This window comes from Cajanus cajan, chromosome 4, assembly GCF_000230855.2.
Source record: "Cajanus cajan strain Asha chromosome 4, NIPB_CcT2T_4, whole genome shotgun sequence".
In the NCBI taxonomy this organism is placed as follows: Eukaryota; Viridiplantae; Streptophyta; class Magnoliopsida; order Fabales; family Fabaceae; genus Cajanus; species Cajanus cajan.
Window position 1 is genome coordinate 61,988,034 of NC_138520.1, and position 15,691 is coordinate 62,003,724.

Consider the following 15,691-nt stretch of genomic DNA (forward strand, 5'->3'; position numbering starts at 1 on the left):
TCACAAGCACTTTTCTACAATTTCGTTCTCCCTCTCAGATCATCATTCTTACAAATTATTAGCATATCTATAATCCTCAACACATACAGAATCTAATGGGATCCTCAATTTCTCAAACAGAAATCATCCAATTTTTCACAACCTAACTTACAGGCACTTTTCTATAATTTTGTTCTCTCTCCCAGAGCATCATTTTTACAAGTTAAACATATATTCGTAATTCTAAATATATATAGAATCACATAAGATAAGTAATCCTCCAAATAGAAATAATTATAAAATTATTCATAACTCTAAGGGTTCTTCCTCTACCCAATTCCCTCATATAACTCTACATATAAATAATCTCCTTTTCTCCCGTACCTGGATAAATAGGAACTCGGGCAGAACCTCCTCCTCTTTTTCCTTAAATAAGGATCGGAACTAAAACTGGAGCAGAACCTCATCCTCTGAGTTCCCCTTGGTCTTCAGAGATAAGAAGAGGAACGAAAGAGAGAATAGAAGATAAGAGAGTGAGAATGAGAGGTGTGTAGAAATGAGAGGATTTGAGGCCTATTTATAGGATTTTTCGCCCACCTACCACTACGGCCCGTTCCAAAATCGGAACGGCCCGTTCTGGGCCCTTCAAACCTACGTAAATTTTTCAACTGGAACGGCCCGTTCCCAAACCAGAACGGCCCGTTCTCAAACCTAGCAGAACGGCCCGTTCTGCTTCCAGAACGGCCCGTTCTCCAAACCAGAACGACCCGTTCTGCTTCTACAATTTTGGCCATACTCACTATTCCAGAACGACCCATTTCAAAATTGAAACGGCCCGTTCTGGGCCACAAATTGGGCCTTTGGCCCACGAAAAATGGGCTGTTACAGCTGATCTTTTGATTCTAGTAGATTTTCTTAATGTTGTCTCATCACTTTGGTTAAGAACTTGTTGTTCAACCGATTGCTCAATAGGTTGTTCAACCGATTGCTCAATAGGTTGTTCAACATTTACTTGTTGCTCCTGGTCAACAACTTGATCTACATTATAATCTTCAGCAACTTGTGGAACTTGAATCACTGGTTGTCTAACACACTTTTGAACTGAAAGAGCGTGATTGACTAACAGTCTGTCATTTGATTGAGAGGGTTGAACTTCATAGTGATCCTTTTCAAAACTAATATCTTGAATTAAATCACTCCCACTAATCAAGTCATTTTCAAGAAACTTTGCATTTCTTGATTCCACAATTCTAGTGTTATGAGATGGGCAATAGAATCTATACCCTTTGGACTTTTCAGCATATCCAATGAAATACCCACTAATAGTCCTCAGGTCTAGTGTCTTCTCTTGTGGGTTATAAATCCTTACTTCAGACAGACATCCTCAAACGTGTACATGTCGTAAACTGGGTTTCCAACCTTTGAATAACTCAAAAGGTGTCTTTGAAATAGCCTTGGTTGGAACTCGGTTTACTATATACACAGCCTTTTTAAGTGCTTCAGCCCACAAGAATTGAGGAAGTTTTGCATTACTCCTCATACTTCTCACCATATCCATTAATGTTCAATTTCTTCTTTCTGCCACACCATTTTGATCTGGAGAACCAGGCATAGTGTATTGGGCAACAATCCCATGTTCTTGAAGAAATCTCGCAAATGGACCGGGTACTTGTCCATTCTCTGTGTATTTACCATAGTACTCTCCACCTCTATCTGATCTCACAATCTTAATTTGCTTTTCGCATTGTAGCTCTACTTCAGCCTTAAAAACTTTAAAGGCATCCAAGGCTTCATCCTTAGAACGAAGTAAGTAAAGGTACATATATCGTGAGTAATCATCAATAAAGGTGATGAAGTATCTTGGACTATTTGCATCCATATCCGGACAACAAATATCTGTATGAATGATTTCTAGTATGTTTGAACTCCTCTTGGCACCCTTTTTGGACTTGTTAGTTTGCTTATCCTTGATGCAATCCACACAAGTCTCAAAATCAGCAAAATCTAAAGTACTAAGTACTCCATCATTTACTAATCGTTTTATTCTATCAATGGAGATGTGTCCTAATCTCTGATGCCACAACATAGAAGAATCCTCATTCATAACACAAAGTTTTAACCCAGAAGAAACATGCATAGAATTATAAGCAGCGTCATTATTTTGTAAATTAATAGAGTAAAGACCATCACGTAATTCACCAAAACCAATAACTTTGGATTTATTCAACAAAGTAAAACCAGAATCCATAAATTTAAAAGAAAAACCCAAAGGTGCAAGTTGCGAAATAGAAATCAAGTTTTTACTAAAACTAGGAACATAAAAAGTCTTTTCTAAATTTAAAATAAAACCACTGCTCAAAACTAAATTGCATGTCCCAACGGCCTCCACATGTGAACTCATCTTGCTTCCTGAATAGATGCATTGCTCACTTCCCATCGGTTTCCTTAGGTTTTGCATACCCTGTAAGGTATTAGAAACATGGATTGTAGATCCGGAATCAATCCACCATGTGTTATGATTAGTACTAGTCATATTAGATTCATAACAAACAAAAGCAAATAAACTACCTTTCTTTTCCAGCCAATTCTTAAACTTCAAACAATCCTTCTTCATGTGTCCTTTCTTTTTACAAAAGAAGCACTTGGATTCTTTCTTAATAATTGGTTGAGCTAGAATCTTTCCCTTCTTATTATCTTGATTCTTCTTTTTCTTAAAAGAAGCAGTTAAGAGCACCTGCTCTCCTTCTTCCATCATTAACCTTTCCTCTTCTTGAACACACATGGTCAACAATTCATTAATAGACCACTTATCCTTATGTGTGTTGTAAGAGATTTTAAAGGGGGAATAATGGTGAGGCAAGGTGCACAAAATATAGTGCACTAGGAAAGAATCAGACATGGTAACCTCTAAAGCTTTCAGTTGAGCCACAATATCCCTTATGCGCATGATATGATCACGCACTCCTTTAATCCCAGTGAGCTTTAAGGATGAAAACTGCATTATAAGGGTGCTGGTAAGAGATTTATCAGATGTGGTAAATTGTTCATCAATAGCCTTTAGTAAATCCTTGACATTGTCATGCTGGTCAACAGAACCCCGAATTCCAGCAGAAATGTTGGTCTTTATGAACGTCACAGAGAGACGATTTGACCTCTCCCATTTTTCATAAAGATCAACTGCATCTGGAGTGCTGGTCTCAGTAATACCCGGTGATTCTGGTTTCCTAATAGCATAGTCAATGTCCATCCAGCCTAAGTGAAGAAACTCTCTCCTTCCAAACCTTATAATTGTCACCCTTTAATTCGGGAATGCCACACTTGATATCAGAAATATTCATAGATTGAGAAACTGCAAATGTCAAAAACATGTTCATCATCATAACTTGAGACTAAAATAAATGTATGTTTTACCAATGCAAACATGTCTCTTTTAACGAATCTAGTGACATAAAACTTTCCTGTGGGCTAAAGTCATATTCAATTAGACTCATGTAACCTGATGATAAAACTATCAAATTATGTTCCCTTTCTTAATTCCTGTGGGTAAATTAAGAAATATAATATATAATTTTATCCTAATCAATCATACAAATGTAAGAAATTTCCTGTGGGTAGATTTCATCATATCACACATAATTAATTACAATTAATGTTTTTCTTAATGTGATCTTTAAATATATATATATATATAATTTTAATTAATTAAAGATGCTATGGCTATTCTCTAACTTATTAAAATTATATGTATCACTAAACATTAATATAAAATAAATAAATCTTATTTTTATTTTAATATCAAATAAAATAAATATAAGAAAGCATTACATAATTCGAACCCATGCCATGACAGCTATATCGCAAGTGAACAAACCACTGCACCAAGCGTTTCATCTCAGATGTATGATACAATTTAAAAATAAAACATATGCATGTCAATAGCAAATAAATAAACAAAACGCGAAAACACAATGCGTTTTAATCGTCTTCAACCTTGAGACGGGTCAGTTTTACCCATTTATGACCCGCGGACCCGAAACGAAAACCCGACCATTTTTGCATGTTTTGAACATCGAAAAACACCATTTTAATTACAAAAATGTTAGAAAAACCATCATCTTCTTCCTCTCCAGTTTTAGAAACAATTATGGGGTTGAAAAGAGATACCCAAAAATACCCGATACAAAACAAGGCACAGGATTAACATGCTCTGATACCAAATGAAGAACTAATATTCTTAAAGATCTAAACATGGCAAAAATAAAAAACAAACACGTTCAGATCATTCTCATAATTGCGAAAATTAAAAGACCAACCTCCAGCCATTGTTGTTCGCTTGTTTCTTCAAGTTTCTGAACCCTTGCTCTCAATACGCGATGGTGTTGTATACTGAAGATGAGAGTAGGCTCAGGGACCCAAAACAGAGATACGCGTTCAATTTATAGAACTCTAATCCATCGTAGAGCCTCTTTGAACGTTGGAGAAAATGTGCGGGAATCACGGTACCATATCCGCAAGTTATTTGATAATGGGTTGAAAAATGAACCACATTCATGATATGTTAACTACAGCAAGTAAAAAAATCAGGAAAGCAACGTAAAAATCGGAAGCACGTTGTTTCCTTTTACGTGACTGTTACAAACGTACTACTATTGCAAAAACAGTTTTTCAAAATGACGTATATGCCAACAACCTCTCCCTTGGCACCTATCCACCCTTTGGGATCAAATGACGCCTTATGTTGGGCGTCCTCGTCCTTAACAACATCATTACATCCCATGACGTCATCATCTACTAGAAACCCCACTCGTGTGACAACCTCACGTGAAGAGTGACTCTCAACCACGTACCCTTTGGTCAAGCATATTGTTAACGACATACCTGAAATCGAGCATGAAGATGTCAGCCCATATTCTAACCTTGACGTCTACCAAGATGCAGAACTTAACAATGTTTCAAAAATGCACCCCTTCTAACCATTCACTTCCATTAATCATAATCCCTCAAAGCTTTGGCCAAACCAAGAAGCATGACAAAAAAGTATACCTTATACGAGATGAAGGATGATGCAGACTTGATCACCAACAAGAACCCCTCGGCGTAGAGCACACAATGACAAAACCTCTTGTGATGACAAATCAATGTGCATAATTGCTCAATCTCTTAAATTCAAACAAGTCACCCCTCAATCATAGTCAAGATTGCCATCCAATCATGCACTTTTTTTAAGGATATAATAATTATTTATTTTTTTTTTTTTTACAAAAAAATGTTGAAACCCCTTCAAAGTTCCCCTTCGAGGCTTAAGGGCAAATATACTCGGGGCACCCCCTATGTAATTAAATACCCTTGCACCATATGGCAAAAATGAGATGCATCGCCTCCTATTAGAGGCCGAGTACCATTCGACCTATCTATAAATTAAGTCCTTATTTGGCTTCTCCAAGAACCGAATACTTAAAGCAAATACGAATGAATTATTAGCAAATATCACTTAAACATTAATATTAAAAATAATGAATACCTTAAATCTTTATTAAAACTCGAATTACCTGACTGATAATTACATCCAAGTCCCACTAACCTAAAAACCCACTAAAAGTAGTATAAATAGGGGATTATTCAAGAGGTATCACTGTTTATTTATTACACTATTTACTTATAAAATAGCATTTATTGCTGTAATCTGAATATTTACTTGAATGTTGGAATGTCATTGTAGATACGCCACTTTAATGATTAAAAGTTAACTTCATATGCAAAAGTGATCTAGGAAGATAAGGAAAAAGAATTTGAATGTATTCTTAGAGGAGCAATAAACATTCCTTAATCCATTGCCCCCACTTCCATGGAAAACCCATCTTCTCCATTACAAAAAAATAGATACTCCCAATCTATCGAATCATACACATTTTCAAAATTTACTTTAAGCAACACCATTTTCTTTCCATACCTTCTTGCCTCTTCTACTAATTCACTCACAATCAAAACCTCGTCCAAAATTTGCCTTTTTTTTTATAGCAAAATCAGATTATGTGTCTCTAATAACCATATGTTTAACTCTCCTTATTCTATTTGCAAGAACTTTTTCCAACACCTTATGCATACTCCTTAGTAGAGAAATAGGTCAATAATTTGTCACCTTTTGGAGACATTCCTTCAAAACTATGAAAGAATTGTTTGATCCCTTTACCAAATGCCCATTTGCATGAAATTATGACAAAAACTCTATAAATTATGATTTGGTGTCCTCTAAAAGCTCTTTTATGAAGCCAAAATTAAACCCACATGGACCAAGGCTATTCGAACTATCACAATCCCTCATTGCCGCCTTGGTCTCATCCTCCCCAAAAGGTGCCACAAGGGATTTCTCTGCCTTTGTATCAATTCTTTTAAAATCAATACCATCCAAATTACCCACTTGACTCACTCACTTGACATAATGCTTAGAAAAATAACTTGCAATCCCTTTTTCTAACTATTTTACTTCATGCACCCTCACCCTCTCCCAGCTCTAGACTTAAAATTTCATTCACCCTCTTTCTTTTTTTTAATGTAGTTATGATTTTTTTTGTATTTGCATCCCCCTCTTTCATCTATTGATTTCAAGACATTTGTCATAATTCACCACATTTCCTTTATAACAAGTAAAATCTTTTATTTATGCTTTACTTCCATTTATCTTGTTATTCCTCATTAAATCGTTATCCTCACCCTTCAAATCCCACATATGCAATTCATCTTTTTCTTATTTGATGTGTTCCCCCATATTACCAGCATGTGACTTACTCCATTCTTTCAACCTTTGCTCCAAGATCTTCAATTTTTCCTTTCAACACACTACAACAAAATTCATTTTTACCGACAATTATTTACCGGAAATAAATTAATTGCCTTTGTTTTATTATTTAATAAAAGTATTAGTGACTAATATATAATGGTCACTAAAAATATATTTATATCACACCAAAATTTACTATTAGCGACAATTATTTATTAAGAAAAATTTTAGTCCCACATCGACTAGAAATAAAATAATTAAAGAGTATATAAATGAATAATAACTCTCACCTTACAAGTTTGTTATGTAGGATTAAATTAGTATGAGATTACTCACTATTATCAAACTCAATAATCCTTAAACTTAAGAGGGTCGACTATTGATAAGAAAATAATTATATATATATATATATATATATATATATATATATATAATTAGAAGATAACCTTCATCTTAAAGTCTCACATCAATTAGAAATAAGATAATTAAAAAGAATATATAAGTAGAAAGACAACTCTCATCTTACAAGTCCCACATCAACTAGAGATAAAGTAATTATTTATTTGTACTCATCTTACAAGTCCCACATCAACTAGAAAGTATCTTACAAGTTCTGACTAGAAAGTAAAAAATGTCACAAAAAGATATACATTTTTTTCGACCATTATAAGGGTTTTTACCAGCATTTTGAATAATTGCCGCTAAATGCTTTAGTGACACTGCATACAATGGCTAATGTAAAAATGTCAGTAAAAGATCTTGTAACAATTTTTATTGCCACTAAAAATTATATTAAATGCCACTAAAAGTATATTTTGTTGTAGTGACACGAAAGCTTTCTTTCCTCGCACGACAATATATTTCTATTAGTGCTTAATAAACTTTGCATAACCTTCCACTTCAGTCCAAGTATTTAGCACCCTAAAAGGCTTTGGTCCCAAAAAGTATCCTTATCATGAAGGAAAATAGGGCAATGATCTGATAATTCTTTCTTCAATCCCATTGAGAACTATTAGGCCATAAACATAACCACTCTTCCAGAGGTAAAAAAAAAACCTGTTTATTTTGCTCATAGCAACCCTACATCTTTGTACCATGTAAAGTTTCAATCCACCAACAACATATCTACTAAATTTGCTTCTCTAATAAAAGATTCAAATGGCACCATTTCCTGTTGTCTTGAATGTGAAACAACACCCCCTTTTTTAATTTTTCACTCCTTATTGCATTAAAATATTCTACTAAGCACCATTTTGTCTCACTCATTCACCCTTCCAAAATTAACAATTTTCTCCCTAAACACTTTTTTATGGAACAATTCATGGACTATAAATAATATTCATCAATATAAATTGCACCTTCTGTTCCCCAAGTCCCTATTATACCCTAAGAAGTGTGTTCCTTGAAATATATCATAAACCGCCACTTTATTCATTCTCCAAAGCACTACTAACCCACCAAATCTCCCGTTAGAAGGTTTAAAAGACTAGAGAAAATCATTTGCAACCCACGATTGCCTACCAAACTTCTGATCCACACTAACAAGTTTATATTCTTGTATACATATTTGGTATATTTTCTACCATCAACCTATGCACCTCCTTCTCCTTGAGGCTTCCATCAATGCCCCTTGCGTTATATGATAGGATCTTCATGATGATTTTGTTCCTCTTCCCCTTATGAATTCTGGCTATCATTTCCCCATTTTTTCTCCCCGACAAGACTCACTATTCCACATGCTACTTTGTCTCATTTTTCCATCTTCTCCAATGATAACATAATCTCCATCTCCGTAACTTTGCTTTGGACACCCACAACCTTTCCCAACTCCCATACTTGCTTTAACACCTCTTTTAACACCATGACGTAATAGAGTTGGATACATCTTATGATTATTGTTCATATCTCCTCTTGCATTTATACATTGGTTTAATGGTTCAGTGTTATTGTTGGAGGAAAGGGTGAGGGGGATTCAATTTTTATCTTTCACATTTTAACATTTCTTTTAATCTTAATTTCATGTGAAATATTTTTGTTTCATGTGAGTGTTTGTCATCTACTTAATCAAGCGTCATGTACCCATAAGTATCGCATCAACAAAAATTTACAATTTTAACAAAAGATTGATGAAGAGACTAAAACTATAGAATTGCAATATTTAAGGGTCCTAATTTACTCGGTTGAAACTTGAGAGACTAAAATCGTACAATTATCATACATAAGGACTAAAAGTATAATTAAGACATATTATGTATGAATATAATTTAAAAATAATACATATTATACTAAAATATTAAATTATATTTATTTATTTATTTCCAAATACAAGCATTGTTTTTAAAACAGTATTGACATTACTTTTAATTATTATTGTTGTTGAATATAATTTTCCAAAAATTAAAGGTTTAATTGATATTAACTATGTTAAATACTTAAAAAAATTACTTTGTTAAATGATAGATTTTAAATGAGTTTATCTTTTTATATATTGATGATAAAATGTTAGAAATATTTAATTATAAAAATTTGATCAATGATAAAAAAAAAAAGTAAAATAAGATTTGTTAAATTATATTAAATTAATATTGAATATTAACTTCTTCTCAGTTTAGAATTTTGTCGCAACTTTGCACTTAAAGAAAGTACAAGTAGTGGTTATAGTATATAAGTACCTAACGAATTAGATAAAATTTTAAGTTTCTACCTACAAAAGAATAGAATTAAGTACGAGTAAGTTTGAAATGAGTTGTTCTAAATAAAAAAAATAAAAAATAAAAAAGTTTGAAATGAGTATGAAAACAGATATTAGAATACCTTATTCAGGTTCTAATTATTTTCATTCCTATCTGACTACATACAAAACCACTAATATTAACTGAAAAGGTTAATATATTAATTTCATATTAATTGTCTTGCTATCTTTAATAATAATATTTTCTTAATATTAATGTCATGTAAAAATAATATTGAATGAAAGCATTAAGATATTTAACTTCATAAGAAAATAAATAAAATAAAACGAGTAATTTTTATTTTATTCAAGAATTTAATAGATATTCACTATTAATGTAAAAAAACCATTATTAATCAATCATAATTCATCTTTGTATAGCTTTTATAGTAATTATTATAAAACTCAATTTTGAGCAACAAACTTTACATACATGACAAATTTTGATTGAAAAGACTTTTAGATTGCCAAGAATAAATTAATTAATCTTTATATTAAATAAAACTATTAATAAGAAGTTATAGGAATATATACAATTATTCTTTATATCCGGATAGGTCAAAGATTGTTCTCTTATTTTTTTTTATAATAAAATTGTTTTACAAAGTAGTTAGTTATCCACTTAAATAATTTTCTCCAACGATAAAGTATACTTCGAAACAGGAAAGAAAATAAAAACGCTCTTGCAGAGAATTATTACATGTCACTCAAACTAGTATAAAACAGAATAACTTTAGTCATTCAAAAAAAAAAAAACCAGAAAATTTTGAACACAATAAAGCAAGAATTTTGACAGCCATCACAAAATAATGTTAATGATACCATTTCTGCTCCATAACTTCAGGTAACAATAACAAGTGGCCGAGACCGTTTGTTAGAGCTGATCTTGAGGTTAAAGATGCTTTCAATATGCTAAGACCCTGCACCAAGGCAACGTTGTAAAGTGAGTAACTGCTACATATACAATCTGCTAGAAAATCAGACTAAGCTGATAACAAAAGCATGATAAACTAGGGAGGCTATAGTTTTAAACTCCATCTTACCTCCTTGATGCCAATGGTAACAATCTTTTCCTCCACATCATTCATTGGTGTCTTTAAACGCTTGAGTAAAGATACACCCGAAATGGGTGACATTTGTTCCACAACCAAGTCATCAGTTGCCATGAACAGTGCTGGACCCTTGACATAACCTTTAAGACTTCCACCAGATGACTTGAGATCCACTAATTTCATGACTTTGTAAGTTTCATTATTCTTATTATTACTCCTATATCCATTAGCTATATAGAGAGGACTTCTGTCTATATTACCACTACGCTGATAATACCGATAATATGGCGAAGCCTGTTCATGAATTGGAAACATCTGCAGGTTTAATTTGAACTGTGGCGCAAGGACAGGATCAACTAGCCTGTTCTTCATTTCCTTTGCAACCAAATATTTGTTTTCATTAAAGCCATCTATGCTATTGTACAATCCATCAATGCTGCCTATAGAAGAATGTCCTCCCAACATGCGAACTACTCCTCCCAACGGGAAAGTGAGAAAACTAAAAAGGAAGTCTGCAAAATCTTCTTCCCCTTGAGCAAACAGTACCTTCCCATCTGATTTTCTCATAACTACCTTCACTTTGATTTGGATAGTACTACTGTTTTGAACAATAGGAGGATCAAAACTTGATTTATTATTGAGCAATGGTTCCTTTACTAAGAACAAATCTGTCAGAGTTGACTTGGATAATAAAGCACATTTTAGCAGATCCAGGACCTGTATAAAAGGATAATAAAAATAAAATCACATTATGGCGTGGAACTAAGTAATAAATGAGTTGAAAAGAAAAATTGGCAAGTGATACATGTACAGAGATATTAATAATAAGGAACCAACAACCAATCAATACAGAAATGCAAATAAAAAGTAACCTTTTTCTTCGTGATATTCACAGTCATCTCTTGTACTGAACTCAATCTTTTTACCCCACATTTTTGTAAGACACCAAAGCTTGTATCCATTGCATTTGGAATGACAACTAGATCATCCATGACAATAAAAGTTGCAATATCCTTCACAAATCCATTGTAGACTTCGCCTCTTTTGACAGAAACTGCATGAGCCAAAAGATTCCCGCAGTTGCATCTTTCATTTTTGAAAGTGCTCAAAAGGCCATGGCTGCATCTAGGGAAGTTCGTACACATGAAATACTTCAATGGCTCAGTATCATCAATGTTAAGTTTCAGACTCCTACAATATTCTACCGATGAGTTTCTTGGCCGCAATAGCATTTCTTCACACGTCACTGTCAACAGACACTTGCGAAGATTTGTCACACTTGCATACAATGAACTTAAACAACCAACTCCAACTGGTCCTATATCTGACTCCTGCACAAGTCTGGCGATGTTTCCTAAAGGCATTGTTAAGAAGCTAAAGAGAATGTCCACAAAGTCCTTCCCTGCCTCTGCAAGTATGACTTTGTTGGTCTTTTCATTTACCAGAAGTTTCAAGGAAACTTGCTCTTCTATTTGAGTTGCAGGCATAGTCGGAGAACTACCAAACAAGAAGCAAAATTGGAAAATTTTCAAAACCTGAAACAAAGATCTTCTATTGACAACAACTCTGATTGACGTTTTGAGTATAACTCTATACAGGGATGCAAAATGTGAGAAGCGAATTTAATCCATATAAGCAAGTGTATGTTGACCAGTCACTACTGCATAAGAAATTAATTAGTTTTTATTGAAATCATGAAAAAGTGCAACATGCAAAGACCTTTGCATTTCCAAGTAATCGAGATGGCCAAGAAATAGATTAGGCCAATTGCTACTGGCTTGCCAATTTTCCAAACACCTAATAATGCGAGGAAATATGGAATCCATCAAGGAGTTCTATCATTCAAAAAAAAGTAACAAGAATGGAGGAAAGAGCCATGTGTATCTTTCTAACCATTTACACAAGCATGGTTAGCATGCCTCTGCTGGAATATGTATTAAAGATTTTGATTAAACGGGAACATTTTCTAACAGAAAGCTTAAGGAGAAAGAGCTTAAATGAGTTCTAACTATTGACATAAAAGGTCTATATTACCTGTCTTAATACCTAAATGGACAATAATATTATAATGAACTTACCTCAGCACAAATATATATATATTTTTTTAAATTCAGATTGGATAGTCCCTACAGCTTGAATAGCCTGTGTAACTCACTGCAGATGAACTCACCTTCAGAATCAATTTTAATGACCTGTGAAACACCAGCCAGGAAAGAATAAGTTAATAGTTGGTAGTTGACTTCCACTTAATCAACAATAGTTTGATCATGCTAATTGCTAAAACAAACTCAGCCTCAACATGCATAACAGGAGTTAAAGAGGCAACTCGTAAGCTGCAAAAATATTCTTTGTAGCTAAGTATTCTTTGATCATAAAACATTTTCAGACAAACTTTGTTCCGAATCAATTGAGTGTTCAGAATATGCAGAAGTTGCCAGGATTCCTCCGCCTGGTTGTACAAAAATACCAACTTGTCCAGTTTGTCTACGTGAATTAGGTTTGTGTTTGCTTAGAGGCTCTTGTTTTTCTCTGTTTTCTGTTTGCCCCTGGCAATAATAACATCGGGAGGTATAGGATATGAATTATAAATCTGTCTATAATTGCAGGTTGCCATAAGCTCCTGCGGTTTATCAAGATTTAATTGGATAGACTTTTATAAATTGATACTTCTATGGATTGTCTTTGGAAGTTAAAAGTATGTTAGTAATTTTGCTTTGACATCTTAGCAGTTATCATCATGATATATCAGGTTTTCACACTAGGTCCCAAATAATTGGTATAAACTATAAAGGTGATGGAAATTTGTTATAGCAAAAATGTTTTGATCTCACCAGCTCAAATTCATGTATCAATATGAAGTTAGACTCTTCTTATTAATGCACATTCTGGATATTAAAATTCTGTCATTCTATTTCAACCCCAATTATTAATTTTGGGAGACTAGAATATTAATTTTTTTGTCATTAAAATGCTAGATTGGGAATGACACTCTCATGATTACTTGACAAGGAGTAAATAACATACCGATGATCCTTAGATCAGAGATTACTATCCACTAAGTAAATAATCAAGGTTCAGTAATGTCTAATTTAACTTAGAACTTTACTTGTTAACAGAGGACCATGAGAGGGATTTCACCACTAGAACCAAGGGATCTCAATGAATACATATACCCACAAAATAAGATTTTAAGGATAATAATAACAGGGAGTATGGAACTCGCATCATAAGAAATACAAGCTCGAACCCTATCCTAACCATTTGTGTCAAATGGGAATATGATTATAATAGCGTCAGCGACATCTCTGCATATATTAGCTGGAATATAATTATTAATTTTAAGAAGCTGGAATCTGTCGTGCCTTTTGATTTTTCTATAAAATGATAAAGGAAATTAAAGTGTCTGGCTGCTACATCTCATAATTATTATGTTGTTCCTGATTATAAATAAGAAATACATAACGCAACTACATCAGAATCAAATTAGCTTGTTATGAAGAAATAACAATGACAATCAACGATTACAAAATGGTCTTTCACCACTGAGGCACTGACGTAAGATAGTTTATAAATTTCAACGTGTGAGCAGATAAACTTTGAGGCTATTAATTACTCAGATGAACTCAAGTATTAACAGTTTAACACAAATAAGTTAGCATATTTGGTAATGTAAGAATGGAATAGGAATTTTCTCTTACAACAACTAACGCGAGAGTGAGATTCCTAATCCCTAATCACTGAAAGCATGGAAGCAGCAACACCAATTTAGCTCTGAAAATTAAAATGAAATTAGAGCAACGAAAAGCGTGAGCACGAGAAAGAAGATAATAGATGGTAGTGAAAGCACAGACACCCATCGTGGAAATGAGTAAAGCGATGATCGTGGAAATGAGATTTGGGGAGAAAATGAGTGAAGCAAAAAGTGGTGCGTTGACTGAAACGGCGTTACTATTTGATCACTTCTATTCGATCTCTCTTCCCTTTCTTCGACTCAAATTCTTCATATATGAATATGATTCCCTATTCCCACGAGATTTCTCTTTTCTTCCAAATTTATATAGAGTATAATTTAAATTACATCCGTATTATTTTTATTAAATATTATATCACTCTATAAATTTATATGTTTATATCGAATTTAATTAAAATTAAACAATAATTTCAAGATAATTAAAATATTTATATTTTAGTATATTTTAAAATATATTATATCAATATTATTTTATAAGAATTAAGTATCAAATCATATTAGATTAATATAACATTTTGTATATATAATTTAAGATTAAAGAATTTCTAATATAATAATAATAAATTTTAAAAAATTCATATTTAATTGAAAATTTATTAAATAAAATAATAGTTAGTAAATCCTAAAATTTATAATTGTATTGTTTTAACCCTCCTAATGCAAGGAGAGATTTATTTACTTAAAGAATAAATTTATCTAGATTTCTTTCATTCCGTAACTCATATTTTACATTAAATTTTTATGATTCAATTATTAAATTTAAATTTTTTAATTTATAGATCAAATCTGCAAATTTTAAAAAAAATTAAAAAATTGATATTCTATTTCTTTAATTCAAATTAATGTATAAAATATTTTTATGATTATCCGTCAATTTGAATTAATGAAATAAAATTTTAAATAGTTTTCAATTTTTTTTTAAATTTGATGAAAACATGAGTTATTGAGTATAGTAATTATAGGTAAACTTACTCTTGGAGTTATGCAAATTTTTAAAAAAATTTAAAAATTATTTGATATTTTGTTTTATTAATTCAAATTAATGGATAATTATTTTATACGTTAATTTAAATTAATGAAACGACATATCAAATTATTTTTAAATTTTTAAAAATTTTATTGACTTAATTCATACATTAAAAATATTTAATTTAAAAATATTTAATCTAATGATTAAATAGTTGAAATTTAATGTGAAACATGAATTATTAAGTAAAATAAAACTTAATATATTTACTATAAAAGTAAGTTTATTTAGACTTATTTTATTTAATAATTCATGTTTTACATAAAATTTCAATAATTTAATCATTAAATTAAAAAATTTTAATATATAAATTAGTTCTATAAATTATTTAACACTTTATTTCATCAATTCAAATTAAATAATTATAAAAATA

At 32.0% G+C, this 15,691-nt stretch overlaps 2 protein-coding genes across 3 annotated transcripts; both read right to left on the reverse strand.

Moving 5' to 3' along the window:
- Window positions 1–2,733: 2,733 nt before the first annotated feature.
- Window positions 2,734–3,226, reverse strand: LOC145957426 (uncharacterized). Its single transcript, XM_083073688.1, has 2 exons — window positions 2,861–3,226; window positions 2,734–2,748 (listed from the first exon to the last, which is right to left on the reverse strand). Exons 1-2 carry the CDS (start codon window positions 3,224–3,226, stop codon window positions 2,734–2,736), a joined length of 381 nt encoding a protein of 126 aa, XP_082929814.1.
- Window positions 3,227–10,171: 6,945 nt separating this feature from the next.
- Window positions 10,172–14,567, reverse strand: LOC109815923 (uncharacterized). 2 transcript variants are annotated; one of them, XM_020380742.3, is made up of 6 exons: window positions 14,392–14,567; window positions 14,239–14,311; window positions 12,619–12,732; window positions 11,413–12,037; window positions 10,532–11,257; window positions 10,172–10,408 (listed from the first exon to the last, which is right to left on the reverse strand). In XM_020380742.3, the coding sequence occupies exons 4-6, from the start codon at window positions 12,025–12,027 to the stop codon at window positions 10,301–10,303; spliced, it is 1,449 nt and encodes a 482-aa protein (XP_020236331.1). In that variant the 5' UTR covers window positions 12,028–12,037; window positions 12,619–12,732; window positions 14,239–14,311; window positions 14,392–14,567; the 3' UTR covers window positions 10,172–10,300. The 2 variants fall into 2 exon arrangements, with proteins under 2 accessions (XP_020236331.1, XP_020236330.1); XM_020380741.3 differs by having other exon boundaries at window positions 11,413–12,075.
- Window positions 14,568–15,691: the final 1,124 nt, after the last annotated feature.

Excerpts from the sequence above, each read along its gene's own strand:
- LOC145957426 (XM_083073688.1), bottom strand. The coding sequence starts at position 3,226 with ATGGACATTGACTATGCTATTAGGAAACCAGAATCACCGGGTATTACT.
- LOC109815923 (XM_020380742.3), bottom strand. The coding sequence starts at position 12,027 with ATGCCTGCAACTCAAATAGAAGAGCAAGTTTCCTTGAAACTTCTGGTA. Across the intron at positions 11,258-11,412 it reads TGAATATCACGAAGAAAAAG|GTCCTGGATCTGCTAAAATG; the intron begins GTTACTTTTTAT and ends CCTTTTATACAG. Across the intron at positions 10,409-10,531 it reads TTACCATTGGCATCAAGGAG|GGTCTTAGCATATTGAAAGC; the intron begins GTAAGATGGAGT and ends GCCTTGGTGCAG.